We start from the raw sequence: 16,294 nt of genomic DNA on the forward strand, positions 1-16,294 counted from the left end.
TCGAAAATGCTGTCCCGCGCCCGACGGAGCAGTTGGATACAGCCTTCAGACGCGCTAACAACAGCAAGCTAATGGAACATAAAGGATGGACTTTTTCGACCGAAAATACATTTGTTCAGGACCTGGGATTCCTGGAAGTGCTTTCTGATGAAGACAACTAAAGGTAAGGGATTATTGACAATAGTATACAAGATTAGATGTGATATGCGATTGTTCCAAGATGGCGCCGAGCTAGGTTTACCAGCTAATTTTCTGAGTATCGCATCCCCTTTTATCGCAAAGTGTGATTACCCAGTAAAGTTATTTTTAAATCTGGTATGACAGGTGCTTTCAAGAGATATTCATCTATAAATCTTAGAATGACAATATTACATTTTAAAAATGTTTTCGAATAGTAATTTAGTCAATTGTAGCGCTGTTTCATCTGATGCATTTGACGGAAAATAGTTAGTCAACGTCAGGTACCGATGTAAAATGCTGTTTTATATATAAATATGAACTTTATTGAACAAAAGAATGCATGCATTGTGTAACATGATGTCCTAGGTGTGTCATCTGATGAAGTTTGTAAAATGTTAGTTGCATTTAGCTGTTTTTTGGTTATTTGTGATGCATGTGGTTGGTCGGAAAATTGCTTTGTTGCTACTTTTACCATGTACTCCTCTAACATAATCTAATGTTTTGCTTTTCCTGTAAAACCTTTTTGAAATTGGACGACGTGGGTCGAATCAGGAGAGGTGTATCTATAAAACGATATGAGACAGTCCTATATTTGGAATTTTTTTTTAATTAAATTTCGTTATGCTAATGTCGCTAGGAGTTTTTCGCTGGATGTTGATCCCGCTTGCGGGATGAGACGCTCTTAAGGCATGTATGAATGTCCTGCTTAATATAATGTTTGTCATCATCACAAATCAACTGCATTATACTTACACTTTAACCAGTAAAATGGCTCTCTGGCTAGCTTTTGCTTCAGCCTATATCAATGAGGGTTGGCATTCTAGCTAACAACAGTGGATCAAAGTTATTTAGCAAAAATCACAACCAAATATAATCTTAGCAACTGTTCAAGCAAGGATCCAAACATCATTGTAAGTGTATTTGAACCCCAAAAAGTGATTTGTTTAGCAGTAATAAAAACGTAAATCTAGGCTGTTGAATGGGTACAGATGGCGATGGCTTTCTTAATGCTCCAAGAGTCGCACGCATCTCTGTGACGTCAGTGTGTCGTGTACTGGAAAAAAGGTCTATGCATCCAGGCATGTAGCAAAATGAAAATTTGGCCATTTCAACAACAAAAAAATCCCCATTGAGAGCCAATCAGTTCTTGAATTTCACTTCCTGAATTGAAATGCAATCGATCGCAGCCCAGTTGGCTTTGATTGGTATTGACTGTGCTCTATTCTACAGGCAAGGGGAAAATCTGACCATGACTATGGAGCTGCAGCTGGTGGAGGCCCTGTGTGGTTTCCAGAAGCCTGTTCAAACTCTGGACAACCGAAGCCTCCTCATCACCTGCCACCCAGGTACACTTCCATACATGAAGGGAACTCAAATGCGCCAGCCATATGGTTAGTGAGAAAGTGCATATTGCAAATGTACGGTCCCTTACTAGACGTCCGACTACGTCCGATAAATCCGCGGAACGGCGTCGGGCCGAATCTTCCGGGAAGTCATCGAACGGAGTCTCTCGGACCTTCGGTTTCCGTTTAATAAAATGTTCCAATTTTGGTCATTTCTCTCCAGTTCCGGATTATTCCACAGGAGGGCGAATGGAATCATATTGCAAATGTAACAGTCATCACCAATCACGACGCGGCTTTTTCTCCTAAACGGAAAAGACTTTGAAGACAAAACTCGGTGAGCGTGGGTTTGGCATAATGGGCAGTTGGCCCCGAACAGGATGGAGTCGAGGCCTCGACGCTTTTCGAGTTAAGGTCGTTTTTCTGGGATTGAAAGTCAAACATGTAAATAGAGTGCTGATTTGACCGCTTCACATCAAAGTACATGAGCCTACGGTGTCAGGAAAAAAAGAATCAGATCCAGTTGCAGCGTGTTCAGATGAGTCCGTTAAGGCGGGTTTCGGAGCTCTGTGAGATTTCTGTGATTTTCTGAAACAACACACTTGTTCAACCCTCTGTAAATAAGTCAGTTCTTAACATAAAGACTTAACTCAATATTCTATAAGAGCCTAACGTTCAACTTCCTGTGTCAACCAGAAGTGCCTTAAAATGGTGTCATAGGGGCTGTTTTGAAGGGTTAAAAAGGTCAGATCTTTCCACAACTTCATGTGTGACTAGGCAACCCTCATGAACTGTAAATCAGTCATTTATCCCATCAGATGTCAAAGAAAAGCTCTCTCTCACACACACACACACACACACACACACACACACACACACACACACACACAGCAAGGATGGAGTGACACAGTGCTGTGCTTAAAGACACAAAGAGCCTGCAATGGCATTACCATTATCTCTAGGCTGTGCTGAGTTCAATGAGACGCCCCGCTTGACCGTAGCTCGCTCGGTCTGAGCGCAGCGACCGTGAGAAAACTAGGCCCAAAATGAAGCCTGCCCCAATATGTCAAGTGCTTTTGGGTGACATTGAGAGAACCGTTTAGGGTTAGAAGCACAATTCGACCTCAGGAGCGTTCCTGAGGTCCTCCCGATCTGTGCAAGCCTAACCTTGACCCTGTGGCATTAACCCTTCACAGTGAAAAGAAGGTGTTTAGATCAAACAGTGTGCAATGACTTCTCTCCCCATAGGAATACATTGACTATTCTCCTAAATTCAACCTGAAGCCTATGTGGGTTATGAATGCCTTATGAACCTGTCTTCTATAACAATCCATCAGGCTACTGTGAGGTCTACCTGTGTCGATTCTAAGGTTCCTGGAGCAACCGGAAGTTGTTAAAATCACCCTAAAGCTATTGTAATATAACCAACCTGCAGAATGTGAAAATCACGCAACTCAACCCTGTGTCATTCAGTCAATTCTTAAGGTAGAGACTTCATATTCAGGATTCTGTTTATGCCTACCCCAAAGACAATGTGTGTCTATTCTAAGCTTCCTGTGCCAACTGAAAGTTCCTTAAATAGGGGTCACAGTAGCTGTTTTGAAGGGTTAGAAAAGTCACATCTTTCCAAAACTTCATATGTGTGACTAGGTTACCCTCATGAACTGTAAATCAGTCATTTTTTCCCATCAGATTTGCAAAAAAAACTAACACACACACACAGCTAGGCCATAGGGACACAGTGTGGGGCTTAGAGGCTTATACCGCCTTCAATAGTTACTTTCGTTAGAACGATTCAAGAACTGTCAGACCTAGAGCTCCGAAACTTTAGAAACCTGTTCTAGAGCTCAAGTCGATAGTGCACGGTGAATTATGTGGTTCTAGAAGGTTCTCAGACCGAGAAACAGCCTCGTGCATTTGCAATATGTTCAATTCATTTTGAATATCACGGACATGGCGACATGTAGAAATGTCCCAGAGTCGCAAGACTAGGTGCATTAAAACCGCCTCGGCCCATAGAGACGGACCCCAATGTCTCTGTCCGATAGCTCATTCAGGGACCCCGTAGTAACGCCCTGAAAAAGTGGATTTTCAGCACCAATTAAGGCCATTACTCGGGCACCGATTGACCTATCAAGCCGAAACTTGGGATTCGGGGTCGCCTCACATAGGCCTACACATAATGTCAGAGCTGGACCCGCAGCTAGAACGTAACTATGTGTTTTGTTTATTTCATGGTTAAAACTGAAGGCGCTGTGAATTATGGGCCTGCTCTGACATATGTGATAGTTGTCTTCTATACGAGTTGGAAAAAGCTGATTTGGTGTCAGATGGTATCAGTTTGGTGTCAGAATGACATCTAATTGACTGATGAACGCTGACTTGCTGGGTGACGAGCGATGGAGAGGAACCACAGTCACTGCACGGCCATCCCCAGTTCATCCTGACAGTCAATTATGCATTTCTGCAGTATTTTTGAGCATGCCTAAATTCGTGATGCTAAATGCCCATTGAATCATATTGCAAATGTAACGCGCATTTGCAATATGATTCAACAGCAAAAAATATCACCAAAGTTGACATGATGAAATCAACACAATGAGCGATGGAGAGGAACCACAGTCACTGCAGGGCCATCCCGAGATCATCGGGCCAGTCAATTAAGCATTCTGAGCATGTCAAATTCGTTAAATGTTAAAAGCAACAGAGTCCCACTTCTCCCTCATCATACATGAGAAGTAGACCATCTACGTTGATTCATGGCTTAACATAGGGCTATATATCATTTGGGCAGTATAAATGCCATTTGGACCATGGTTCACTGACTTTTGGGTTTGGAAACCGACTTCCTATGATCGTACATGGCAAACGGACAAACATCCTGATATGGCACATTCAATACTTGCATACATGTATAATTGACAAAAAAATAATTGGACATTTCATTTGCACATTTCTAATGGCATTTGGCAAAAAAAGAAAAAAATGTCACTTTTGACTTCCTATGAAATCATATTCCAAATGCACAAAACATATGCCTTATGCACACGCAAAAACAACCCAAAAAATTGTCAATAAAATATGTCAAGTATGTCCATACAGCTCTTATACATGTGTAATTGACATAAAAATCGAAAAAAAATTGAAAAACGGTCCAGAAACCTCTTTTTTTTTTGAAGGATTACTATATCCTATCCCAGGTATTCCTTAAAGAGGTGGGGTTTCAGGTGTCTCCGGAAGGTGGTGATTGACTCCGCTGTCTTGGCGTCGTGAGGGAGCTTGTTCCACCATTGGGGTGGAACAACGAACAGTTTTGACTGGGCTGAGTGGGAACTGTGCTTCCGCAGAGGTAGGGGGGCCAGCAGGCCAGAGGTGGATGAATGCAGTGCACTTGTTTGGGTGTAGGGCCTGATCAGAGACTGAAGGTACGGAGGTGCTGTTCCCCTCACAGCTCCGTAGGCAAGCACCATGGTCTTGTAGCAGATGCGAGCTTCAACTGGAAGCCAGTGGAGTGTGCGGAGGAGCGGTGTGACGTGAGAGAACTTGGGAAGGTTGAACACCAGACGGGCTGCGGCGTTCTGGATGAGTTGTAGGGGTTTAATGGCACAGGCAGGGAGCCCCGCCAACAGGGAGTTGCAGTAATCCAGACGGGAGATGACAAGTGCCTGGATTAGGACCTGCGCCGCTTCCTGTGTAAGGCAGGGTCGTACTCTGCGAATGTTGTATAGCATGAACCTACAGGATCGGGTCACCGCCTTGATGTTAGCGGAGAACGACAGGGTGTTGTCCAGGGTCACGCCGAGGCTCTTAGCACTCTGGGAGGAGGACACAATGGGGTTGTCCACCGTGATGGCGAGATCATGGAAAGGGCAGTCCTTCCCCGGGAGGAAGAGCAGCTCCGTCTTGCTGAGGTTCAGCTTGAGGTGGTGATCCGTCATCCACACTGATATGTCTGCCAGACATGCAGAGATGCGATTCGCCACCTGGTTATCAGAAGGGGGAAAGGAGAAGATGAATTGTGTGTCGTCTGCGTAGCAATGATAGGAGAGACCATGTGAGGATATGACAGAGCCAAGTGACTTGGTGTATAGCGAGAATAGGAGAGGGCCTAGAACTGAGCCCTGGGGGACACCAGTGGTGAGAGCACGTGGTGCGGAGACGGATTCACGCCACGCCACCTGGTAGGAGCGACCTGTCAGGTAGGACGTAATCCAAGAGTGAGCCGCGCCGGAGATACCCAACTCGGAGAGGAGGATCTGATGGTTCACAGTATCAAAGGCAGCAGATAGGTCTAGAAGGATGAGAGCAGAGGAGAGAGAGTTAGCTTTAGCAGTGTGGAGAGCCTCCGTGACACAGAGGAGAGCAGTCTCAGTTGAATGACCAGCCTTGAAACCTGACTGATTAGGATCGAGAAGGTCATTCTGACAGAGATGGCAGGAGAGCTGGCCAAGGACGGCACGTTCAAGAGTTTTGGAGAGAAAAGAAAGAAGGGATGCTGGTCTGAAGTTGTTGACATCGGAGGGATCGAGTGTAGGTTTTTTGAGAAGGGGTGCAACTCTCGCTTTCTTGAAGACTGAAGGGACGTAGCCAGCGGTCAAGGATGAGTTGATGAGCGAGGTGAGGTAAGGGGGAAGGTCTCCGGAAATGGTCTGGAGAAGAGAGGAGGGGATAGGGTCAAGCGGGCAGGTTGTTGGGCGGCCGGCCGTCACAAGACGCAAGATTTCATCTGGAGAGAGAGGGGAGAAAGAGGTCAAAGCATAGGGTAGGGCAATGTGAGCAGGACCAGTGGTGTCGATTGACTTAACAAACGAGGATCGGATGTCGTCGACCTTCTTTTCAAAATGGTTGACGAAGTCATCGGCAGAGAGGGGGGGGGGATTCAGGAGGGAGGAGAGGGTGGCAAAGAGCTTCCTAGGGTTAGAGGCAGAGGCTTGGAAGTTAGAGTGGTAGAAAGTGGCTTTAGCAGCAGAAACAGAGGAGGGAGTGAAAAGATGCCAGGTCCGCAGGGAGGCTAGTTTTCCTCCATTTCCGCTCGGCTGCCCGGAGCCCTGTTCTGTGAGCTCGCAATGAGTCGTCAAGCCACGGAGCAGGAGGGGAGGACCGAGCCGGTCGGGAGGATAGGGGACATAGAGAGTCAAAGGATGCAGAAAGGGAGGAGAGCAGGGTTGAGGAGGCAGAATCAGGAGATTGGTTGGAGAAGGTTTGAGCAGAGGGAAGAGATGATAGGATGGAAGAGGAGAGAGTAGCAGGAGAGAGAGTGCGAAGGTTGCGACAGCGCAATACAATCTGAGTAGGGGCAGAGTGAGTAGTGTTGGAGGAGAGCGAGAGGGAAAAGGATACAAGGTAGTGATTGGAGACTTGGAGGGGAGTTACAGTGAGATTAGTAGTAGAAGAACAGCATCTAGTGAAGATGAGGTCAAGCGTATTGCCTGCCTTGTGAGTAGGGGGGGTGAGGTCAAAAGAGGAGAGGAGTGGAAAGGAGGCAGAGAGAAATGAGTCAAAGGTAGATGTAGGGAGGTTAAAGTCACCCAGAACTGTGAGGGGTGAGCCATCCTCAGGAAAGGAACTTATCAAGGCGTCAAGCTCATTGATGAACTCTCCAAGGGAACCTGGAGGGCGATAAATGGTAAGGATGTTAAGCTTGAATGGGCTAGTGATTGTGACAGCATGGAATTCAAATGAGGAGATAGACAGATGGGTCAGGGGAGAAAGAGAGAATGTCCACTTGGGAGAGATGAGGATTCCAGTGCCACCACCCCGCTGACCAGATGCTCTCGGGGTGTGCGAGAACACGTGGTCGGACGAGGAGAGAGCAGTAGGAGTAGCAGTGTTTTCTGTGGTAATCCATGTTTCCGTCAGCGCCAAGAAGTCGAGGGACTGGAGGGTAGCATAGGCTGAGATGAACTCTGCCTTGTTGGCCGCAGACCGGCAGTTCCAGAGGCTGCCGGAGACCTGGAACTCCACGTGGGTCGTGCGCGCTGGGACCACCAGGTTAGAGTGGCAGCGGCCACGCGATGTGAAGCGTTTGTATGGCCTGTGCAGAGAGGAGAGAACAGGGATAGACCGACACATAGTTGATAGGCTACGCTAATGCAAAGGAGATTGGCATGAAAATGAACTAAACAAACAACTGGGGAAGCGAGAGAGCAAGGCCTCCCTCACTAACAATTCACTGAAACACTAAAACGCTAAAATATAACTTTTCTAGCTACCACTAGAAATTAAAATTGATGTAAACTACAGTGGTTCAATGTTTCCAGGAATAGGCTCAAACTTAGTTTATTCCGCCAGATAACTTGGTACAGTATTCTTCCGTGAAAACCCACTTAGTGCACCGTGTCCTATGACGCCGTAGCTAACTAGCATGCTAGCATCCTATAAACACACGGTTAGCACCAATACTTGGTAACAATAAGCTACCAATGGATCATTCGTGTCCGTGTCTAGTTCATAACGCAGAGGTAATTAAACGTTGGCTAGCTAACACAAAGTCAGTCCTGCTAGCTACACAAGTGGCCTACACATCTCGAATGTTCAGAAAGTTAAGCTTACGTTGCAAAAATCTTATTGACTAAAAATGATACAGCTAGCTGGTAGGGTTAGCTAGCTAGCAGTGGGCGCGTTGTAGACTGTTAGAAAATGTAGCTGGCTAGCTAACCTCGATAGTTACTCTGTACTACGCCTTTATCTTGATACAAAGACAACTATTTAGCTAGCTAACATTACACTAGTCAAATCGTTCCGTTGTAATGTATATAGTTTCTACAGTACTGCTAATTGGTAAAGTTGCCTAGCTAGCAGTGGTGTTGACGCCGTTTTGAAAACGGCGCGAACGAACAAATACAGCAGGCTAGCTAACCTTGTTAGTTCCTCAGAGCTACACCTTTATCCTTGATACAAAGACAGCAGATACAACTATGTAGCTAGCTAACAATACACTTATCAAATCGTTCCAATTGGCAATCCCCATCGGAAAATTGCAATATGATTTGGATGGAGATGGACCGCTTTCGGTGGTATTTACAATTGTGTGTATGATTCGTGCTATGCCAATATGTTGCCATGTTATTTTGTCCATTTCAGGGCGGTGTTCCCTTACTAGATTATTTCACTTAACAGAAACTGGGCACTTGTTAAAACATTTTTTATAGGCTTTTAATTTTTTCAATACTGGTACCATTGTAATATAACGGTACCAAAACGTCATGATACTTATACCAACATCACCTGCTTCTCTCTGTCTACTCTTCCTGCGCATCTCTATTCCTCCATCAGTTTCAACAATATAATTTAACGGTGAATGGCGACGCAGACCCTGATGACTCTTCTGTTACATTGGAGCAGAGCGAGCAAAGTTGATACATTGGAGCATTTTATTGCCTGGTATAATCAAGAGCACAGGCCAGTCCAAGTATACTATGCAATAGCAAGTTTGCGGTCATGCATTTGGGTATAACTTCACAACCGTGTTGCGGGATGTTTCAAACCAATCCTGGGTCGTTAATTATTGGTTTAATAACAAACAAAGTTATGTCAAGTTACCTAGATAGCTAACAACCTGCTCACTTTACAGTAAGTCTAGGCAAATTCCCTAGGCGCAGGAAGAAAGGAAAAGACTGCTAGGTAGGTCCTTCAAAGGTAGGATTCATATAGGCCTAATGTAAGCCTAAACTAAATATAAAAAATATATATTTCTGGTGCTCATTAACCTCAAATGTAAGTAAATGTAATCCCCAAAAGTAATTATTTATCATGAAAGGGCCATGGACAATAAGTAGTTATGCTGCATACTCCAAAAAAAGGTTAAAATATAACTTTTCTGGTAAAAATAGCTATAAATTGCTTAGGTGTAGTCACTTGAGAACACAAGCTCAAGTACAGTACAAATCAAATGTATTTATATAGCCCTTCTTACATCAGCTGATATCTGAAAGTGCGGTACAGAAACCCAGCCTAAAACTCCAAACAGCAAGCAATGCAGGTGTAGAAGCACGGTGGCTAGGAAAAACTCCCTAGAAAGGCCGAAACCTAGAGAGGAACCAAGCTATGAGGGGTGGCCAGTCCTCTTCTGGCTGTGCCGGGTGGAGATTATAACAGCACATGGCCTAGATGTTCAAATGTTCATAAATGACCAGCATTGTCAAATAATAATAATCATAGTAGTTGTCGAGGGTGCAACAAGTCAGTAACACAAGAGTAAGTGTCAGTTGGCTTTTTCATAGCCGATCTTTGAGAGTATCTTTGCCGCTCCTGCTGTCTCTAGAGAGTTGATAACAGCAGGTCTGGGACAGGTAGCACGTCTGGTGAACAGGTCAGGGTTCCATAGCTGCAGGCAGAACAGTTGGAACTGGAGCAGCAGCACGGCCAGGTGAACTGGGGACAGCAAGGAGTCATCAAGCCAGGTAGTCCTGAGGCATGGTCCTAGGGGTCAGGTCCGCCGAGAGAGAAAGAAAGAAAGAGAGAGAATTAGAGAGAGCATATTTAAATTCACACAGGACACCGGAAAAGACGAGAGAAATACTCCAGATGTGACAGACTGACCCTAGCCCCCCGACACATAAACTACTGCAGCATAAATACTGGAGGCTGAGACAGGAGGGGTCAGGAGACACAATGGCCCCATCCGATGAAACCCCCGGACAGGGCTAAACAGGTAGGATATAACCCCACCCACTTTGCCAAAGCACAGCCTCCACACCACTGGAGGGATATCTCCAACCACCAACATACCATCCCGGGACAAGGCCGAGTATAGCCCACAAAGATCTCCGCCACGGCACAGCCCAAAGGGGGGCGCCAACCCAGACAGGAAGACCACGTCAGTGACTCAACCCACTCAAGTGACGCACCCCTCCCAGGGACGGCATGGAAGAACACCAGTAAGCCAGTGACTCAGCCCCCGTAATAGGGGTAGAGGCAGAGAATCCCAGTGGAAAGAGGGGAAACCGGCCAGGCAGAGACAGCAAGGGCGGTTCGTTGCTCCAGCCTTTCCGTTCACCTTCACACCCCTGGGCCAGACTACACTTAATCATAGGACCTACTGAAGAGATATGTCTTCAGTAAAGACTTAAAGGTTGAGACTGAGTCTGCGTCTCTCACATGGGTAGGCAGACTATTCCATAAAAATGGAGCTCTATAGGAGAAAGCCCTGCCTCCAGCTGTTTGCTTAGAAATTCTAGGAACAATTAGGAGGCCCGCGTCTTGTGACCGTAGCGTACGTGTAGGTATGTACGGCAGGACCAAATCGGAAAGATAGGTAGGAGCAAGCCCATGTAATGCTTTGTAGGTTAGCAGTAAAACCTTGAAATCAGCCCTTGCCTTATTAACAGGAAGCCAGTGTAGGGAGGCTAGCACTGGAGTAATATGATCCAATTTTTTGGTTCTAGTCAGGATTCTAGCAGCCGTATTTAGCACTAACTGAAGTTTATTTAGTGCTTTATCCGTGTAGCCGGAAAGTAGAGCATTGCAGTAGTCCAACCTAGAAGTAACAAAGGCATGGATTAATTTTTATGCATCATTTTTGGACAGAAAGTTTCAGATTTTTGCAATGTTACGTAGATGGAAAAAAGCTGTCCTTGAAACAGTCTTGATATGTTCTTCAAAAGAGAGATCAGGGTCCAGAGTAACGCCGAGGTCCTTCACAGTTTTATTTGAGACGACTGTACAACCATCCAGATTAATTGTCAGATTCAACAGAAGATCTCTTTGTTTCTTGGGACCTTGAACAAGTATCTCTGTTTTGTCCGAGTTTAAGAGTAGAAAGTTTGCAGCCATCCACTTCCTTTTGTCTGAGACACAGGCTTCTAGCGAGGGCAATTTTGGGGCTTCACCATGTTTCATTGCAATGTACAGCTGTGTGTCATCCGCATAGCAGTGAAATTTAACATTATGTTTTCGAATGACATCCCCAAGAGGTAAAATATATAGTGAAAACAATAGTGGTCCTAAAACGGAACCTTGAGGAACACCGAAATTTACAGTTGATTTGTCAGAGGACAAACCATTCACAGAGACAAACTGATATCTTTCCGACAGATAAGACCTAAACCAGGCCAGAACGTGTCCATGTAGACCAATTTGGGTTTCCAATCTCTCCAAAAGAATGTGGTGATCGATGGTATCAAAAGCAGCACTAAGATCTAGGAGCATGAGGACAGACGCAGAACCTCGGTCTGACATCATTAAAAGGTCATTTACCACCTTCACAAGTGCAGTCTCAGTGCTATGATGGGGTCTAAAACCAGACTGAAGCGTTTTGTGTACATTGTTTGTCTTCAGGAAGGCAGTGAGTTGCTGCGCAACAGCTTTTTCAACATTTTTTGAGAGGAATGGAAGATTCGATATAGGCCGATAGTTTATAATTTCTGGGTCAAGATTTGGCGTTCTCGAGAGAGGCTTTATTACTGCCACTTTTAGTGAGTTTGGTACACATCCGGTGGCTAGAGAGCCGTTTATTATGTTCAACATAGGAGGGCCAAGCACAGAAAGCAGCTCTTTCAGTAGTTCATGAATTCATCACTGCTGAAGTGAGAGCCATCCTTTCTTGGGGAATGCTGCCTTTTAGTTAACTTTGCGACAGTATCAAAAATAAATTTCGGATTGTTCTTATTTTCCTCAATTAAGTTGGAAAAATAGGATGATCGAGCAGCAGTGAGGGCTCTTCGATACTGCACGGTACTGTCTTTCCAAGCTAGTCGGAAGACTTCCAGTTTGGTGTGGTGCCATTTCCGTTCCAATTTTCTGGAAGCTTGCTTCAGAGCTTGTGTATTTTCTGTATACCAGGGAGCTAGTTTCTTATGACAAATGTTTTTAGTTTTTAGGGGTGCAACTGCATCTAGGGTATTGCGCAAGGTTAAATTGAGTTCCTCGGTTAGGTGGTTAACTGATTTTTGTCCTCTGACGTCCTTGGGTAGGCAGAGGGAGTCTGGAAGGGAATCAAGGAATCTTTAGGTTGTCTGAGAATTTATAGCACGACTTTTAATGCTTCTTGGTTGGGGTCTGAGCAGATTATTTGTTGCGATTGCGAACAACATCCACAACATTTATTCCATGGGACAAAACTAGGTCCAGACTGTGGCAGTGAGTAGGTCCAGAGACATGTTGGACAAAACCCACTGAGTCGATGATGGCTCCGAAAGCCTTTTGGAGTGGGTCTGTGGACTTTTCCTTGTGAATATTAAAGTCACCAAAAATTGGAATATTATCTGCGACGACTACATGGTCCGATAGGAATTCAGGGAACTCAGTGAGGAACGCTGCATATGGCCCAGGAGGCCTGTAAACAGTAGCTATAAAAAGTGATTGAGTAGGCTGCATAGATTTCATGACTAGAAGCTCAAAAGACACAAACGTCGTTGTTGTTTTTGTTGGTAAATTTAAATTTGCTATCATAAATGTTAGCAACACCTCCGCCTTTGCGGGATGCGCGGGGGATATGGTCACTAGTGTAACCAAGGGGTGAGGCCTCATTTAACACAGTAAATTCATCAGGCTTAACCTCTCTGGGCAAACGTCCCACCCTAGTCAACAGCCAGTGGAATCCCGTGGCGCGATATTCAAATACCTTAGAAATGCTATTACTTCAATTTCTCAAACATATGACTATTTTACACCATTTTAAAGACAAGACTCTCGTTAATCTAACCACACTGTCCGATTTTAAAAAGGCTTTACAACGAAAGCAAAACATTAGATTATGTCAGCAGAGTACCCAGCCAGAAATAATCAGACACCCATTTTTCAAGCTAGCATATAATGTCACAAAAACCAAAACCACAGCTAAATACAGCACTAACCTTTGATGATCTTCATCAGATGACACTCCTAGGACATTATGTTATACAATACATGCATGTTTTGTTCAATCAAGTTCATATTTATATCAAAAAACAGCTTTGTACATTAGCATGTGACTAGCATTCCCACCGAACACTTCTGGTGAATTTACTAAATTACTCACGATAAACGTTCACAAAAAACATAATTATTTTAAGAATTATAGATACAGAACTCCTTTATGCAATCGCAGTGTCCGGTTTTAAAATAGCTTTTCGGTGAAAGCACATTTTGCAATATTCTGAGTAGATAGCCCGGCCATCACAGGCTAGCTATTTTGACACCCACCACCAAACTCAGATTTACTATAAGAAAAATTGGATTACCTTTGCTGTTCTTCGTCAGAATGCACTCCCAGGACTTCTACTTAAGCCATGTTTCAGTCAGGCCAATCACATCAAGATTATGATCAGTGATTAGTTCATTGACTATAACTGCCTTTGAAGTGAGGGATCTAACATTAAGTAGTCCTATTTTGAGATGTGAGGTATCACAATCTCTTTCAATAATGGCAGGGATGGAGGAGGTCTTTATACTAGTGAGATTGCTAAAGCGAACACCGCCATCTTTAATTTTGCCCAACCTAGATCGAGGCACAGACACGGTCTCAATGGGGATAGCTGAGCTGACTATACTGACTGTGCTAGTGGCAGACTCCACTAAGCTGGCAGGCTGGCTAACAGCCTGCTGCCTGGCCTGCACCCTATTTCATTGTGGAGCTAGAGGAGTTAGAGCCCTGTCTATGTTCGTAGATAAGATGAGAGCACCCCGCCAGCTAGGATGGAGTCCGTCACTCCTCAACAGGCCAGGCTTGGTCCTGTTTGTGGGTGAGTCCCAGAAAGAGGGCCAATTATCTACAAATTCTATCTTTTGGGAGGGGCAGAAAACAGTTTTCAACCAGCGATTGAGTTGTGAGACTCTGCTGTAGAGCTCATCACTCCCCCTAACTGGGAGGGGGCCAGAGACAATTAATCGATGCCGACACATCTTTCTAGCTGATTTACACGCTGAAGCTATGTTGCGCTTGGTGACCTCTGACTGTTTCATCCTAACATCGTTGGTGCCGAAGTGGATAACAATATCTCTATACTCTCTACACTCGCCAGTTTTAGCTTTAGCCAGCACCGTCTTTAGATTAGCCTTAACGTCGGTAGCCCTGCCCCCTGGTAAACAGTGTATGATCGCTGGATGATTCGTTTTTTGTCTAATACTGCGGGTAATGGAGTCGCCAATGACTAGGGTTTTCAATTTGTCAGAGCTAATGGTGAGAGGCTTCTGCGTCTCAGACCCCACAACGGGAGAAGCAGAGACCAGAGAAGTTTCGGCCTCCGACTCCGACTCGCTTAATAGGGAGAACCGGTTGAAAGTTTCTGTCGGCTGAATAAGCGACACCGGTTGAGCATTCCTACAGCGTTTCCCTCCAGAAGCCATGAGAAAGTTGTCCGGCTGCGGGGACTGTGCGAGGGGGTTTATACTAACGTTACTATCTGTACTTACTGGTGGCACAGACGCTGTTTCATCCTTTCCTACACTGAAATTGCCCTTGCCTAACGATTGCGTCTGAAGCTGGGCTTGCAGCACAGCTATCATCGCCGTAAGGCGATCGTTCTCCTGTATATTATAAGTACAATGACTGCAATTAGAAGGCATCGTGTTAATGTTACTTAGCTTCGGCTGTTTGAAGTCCTGACGAACCAGATAAAACCTCCGGGGTGAAAAAATTGAACGAAAAAAGTTGAGTGAGGGGAAAAACTAAAAATATATGGTAATGAAAAAGTAAAAACCGTGAAGTAGTCAGGTAGCAAAGTAAGATCGGCAACAAAACGCACAGCAGCACGTAAACAAGTCTGCAAGTTGTGACCGGAAACAGGAAGTCCATCAGTGATCAATAGAGAAAAAGTGATAAAAGTATGAAAATAATAAATATTGACCTAGTTCCTATTCGACAAAACTGTATGAATAAGGCTTGAAATTACTTTTTTCTAAATATAGTATATTCAATTCATAAAACGACCAACTATAAGATTTCTCCTTCCTTACAACTGTATAGTACGTATTTGAATATTTAGTGTTAGTGTGCATATTTTCTAAAGGTCTCTCTTGATCAAAATGTCTGCCCCCATCGCTGTGAACGTCTCCCAGAGCTCTAGCTTCCTGAACTCGCCTTTCATCTCATATTGATCTTGTCTATGAGTGTTTTTTTGTTTCAAATCTGAAGTGTTTTTGATTACTGACTATAAATCTCTCTGAATGTGCTACAGCGATGAAACCACTCTCTCCTGTGTTACGATGTAAGGATTTCAGGCATATGGTGTTAGTGTTTGTTGTTAGTGGCTGTGACGTAGAGTTCAGCCAGGAGTTGATGGACAGTCTGAAGAGTGAATGAAATGGTAGGAGGGACATCCCAGCTTCAAGTGGTGTCAGATTTAACATCCTGCTTTACATAGGCAAGAGACATACTCCTTCCTGTGTCTTTTAAGAACGCTCAATGCAAGCCATTTCGATCTATGGTGTCCACAGATCGATTTAAATGAAAATGTTGGTCGGAACCGGTACCAGAACCACGTAAAGTCCCCAGTTTAGGGGACCTGCATCTTAAATTCTGTTTGGTGCCTAATGTTTTTAAAGTTGGGAGCACTGTGCGTAGGTGTTTGGGGGAGAGAGAGGTGTGTGTTTATGAGAGAGGGATATGGAGGGAGGGAGAGTGTTAACTGAAGAGTAAAGGTTTCATGCAGTGTTTTCCCCTTACTGCCACAATGACATTATAATGGCACCGGAGGGGATGGCTGACGTTTTACGGGCCTCTAACCAACTGTGCTATTTTTTTTCCCCCCGCATTTTTAAACTTATTTTTCACAAAGTTGCTGCTACCGTCTCTCATGACCGAAAATAGCTGCTGGACATCAGAACGGCGATTACTCACCCTTGTACTGGAC

The 16,294-nt window shown here is 44.7% G+C and overlaps 1 protein-coding gene across 6 annotated transcripts in view; it reads left to right on the forward strand.

Moving 5' to 3' along the window:
- Window positions 1-16,294, forward strand: part of LOC115202044 (dnaJ homolog subfamily A member 1-like) — a 37,546-nt gene that overhangs the window by 10,659 nt on the left and 10,593 nt on the right. For 3 of the 6 annotated variants that reach the window (XM_029765894.1, XM_029765896.1, XM_029765895.1), the window contains exon 7: window positions 1,411-1,526. The exons of the other annotated variants lie outside the window; for them this stretch is intronic. In XM_029765894.1, the coding sequence (XP_029621754.1) occupies window positions 1,411-1,526 (116 nt within the window). The remainder of the gene's footprint in view (window positions 1-1,410; window positions 1,527-16,294) is intronic. 6 annotated transcript variants of the gene reach the window in all.

Source organism: Salmo trutta, chromosome 11 (assembly GCF_901001165.1).
Source record: "Salmo trutta chromosome 11, fSalTru1.1, whole genome shotgun sequence".
Taxonomy (NCBI): domain Eukaryota; kingdom Metazoa; phylum Chordata; class Actinopteri; order Salmoniformes; family Salmonidae; genus Salmo; species Salmo trutta.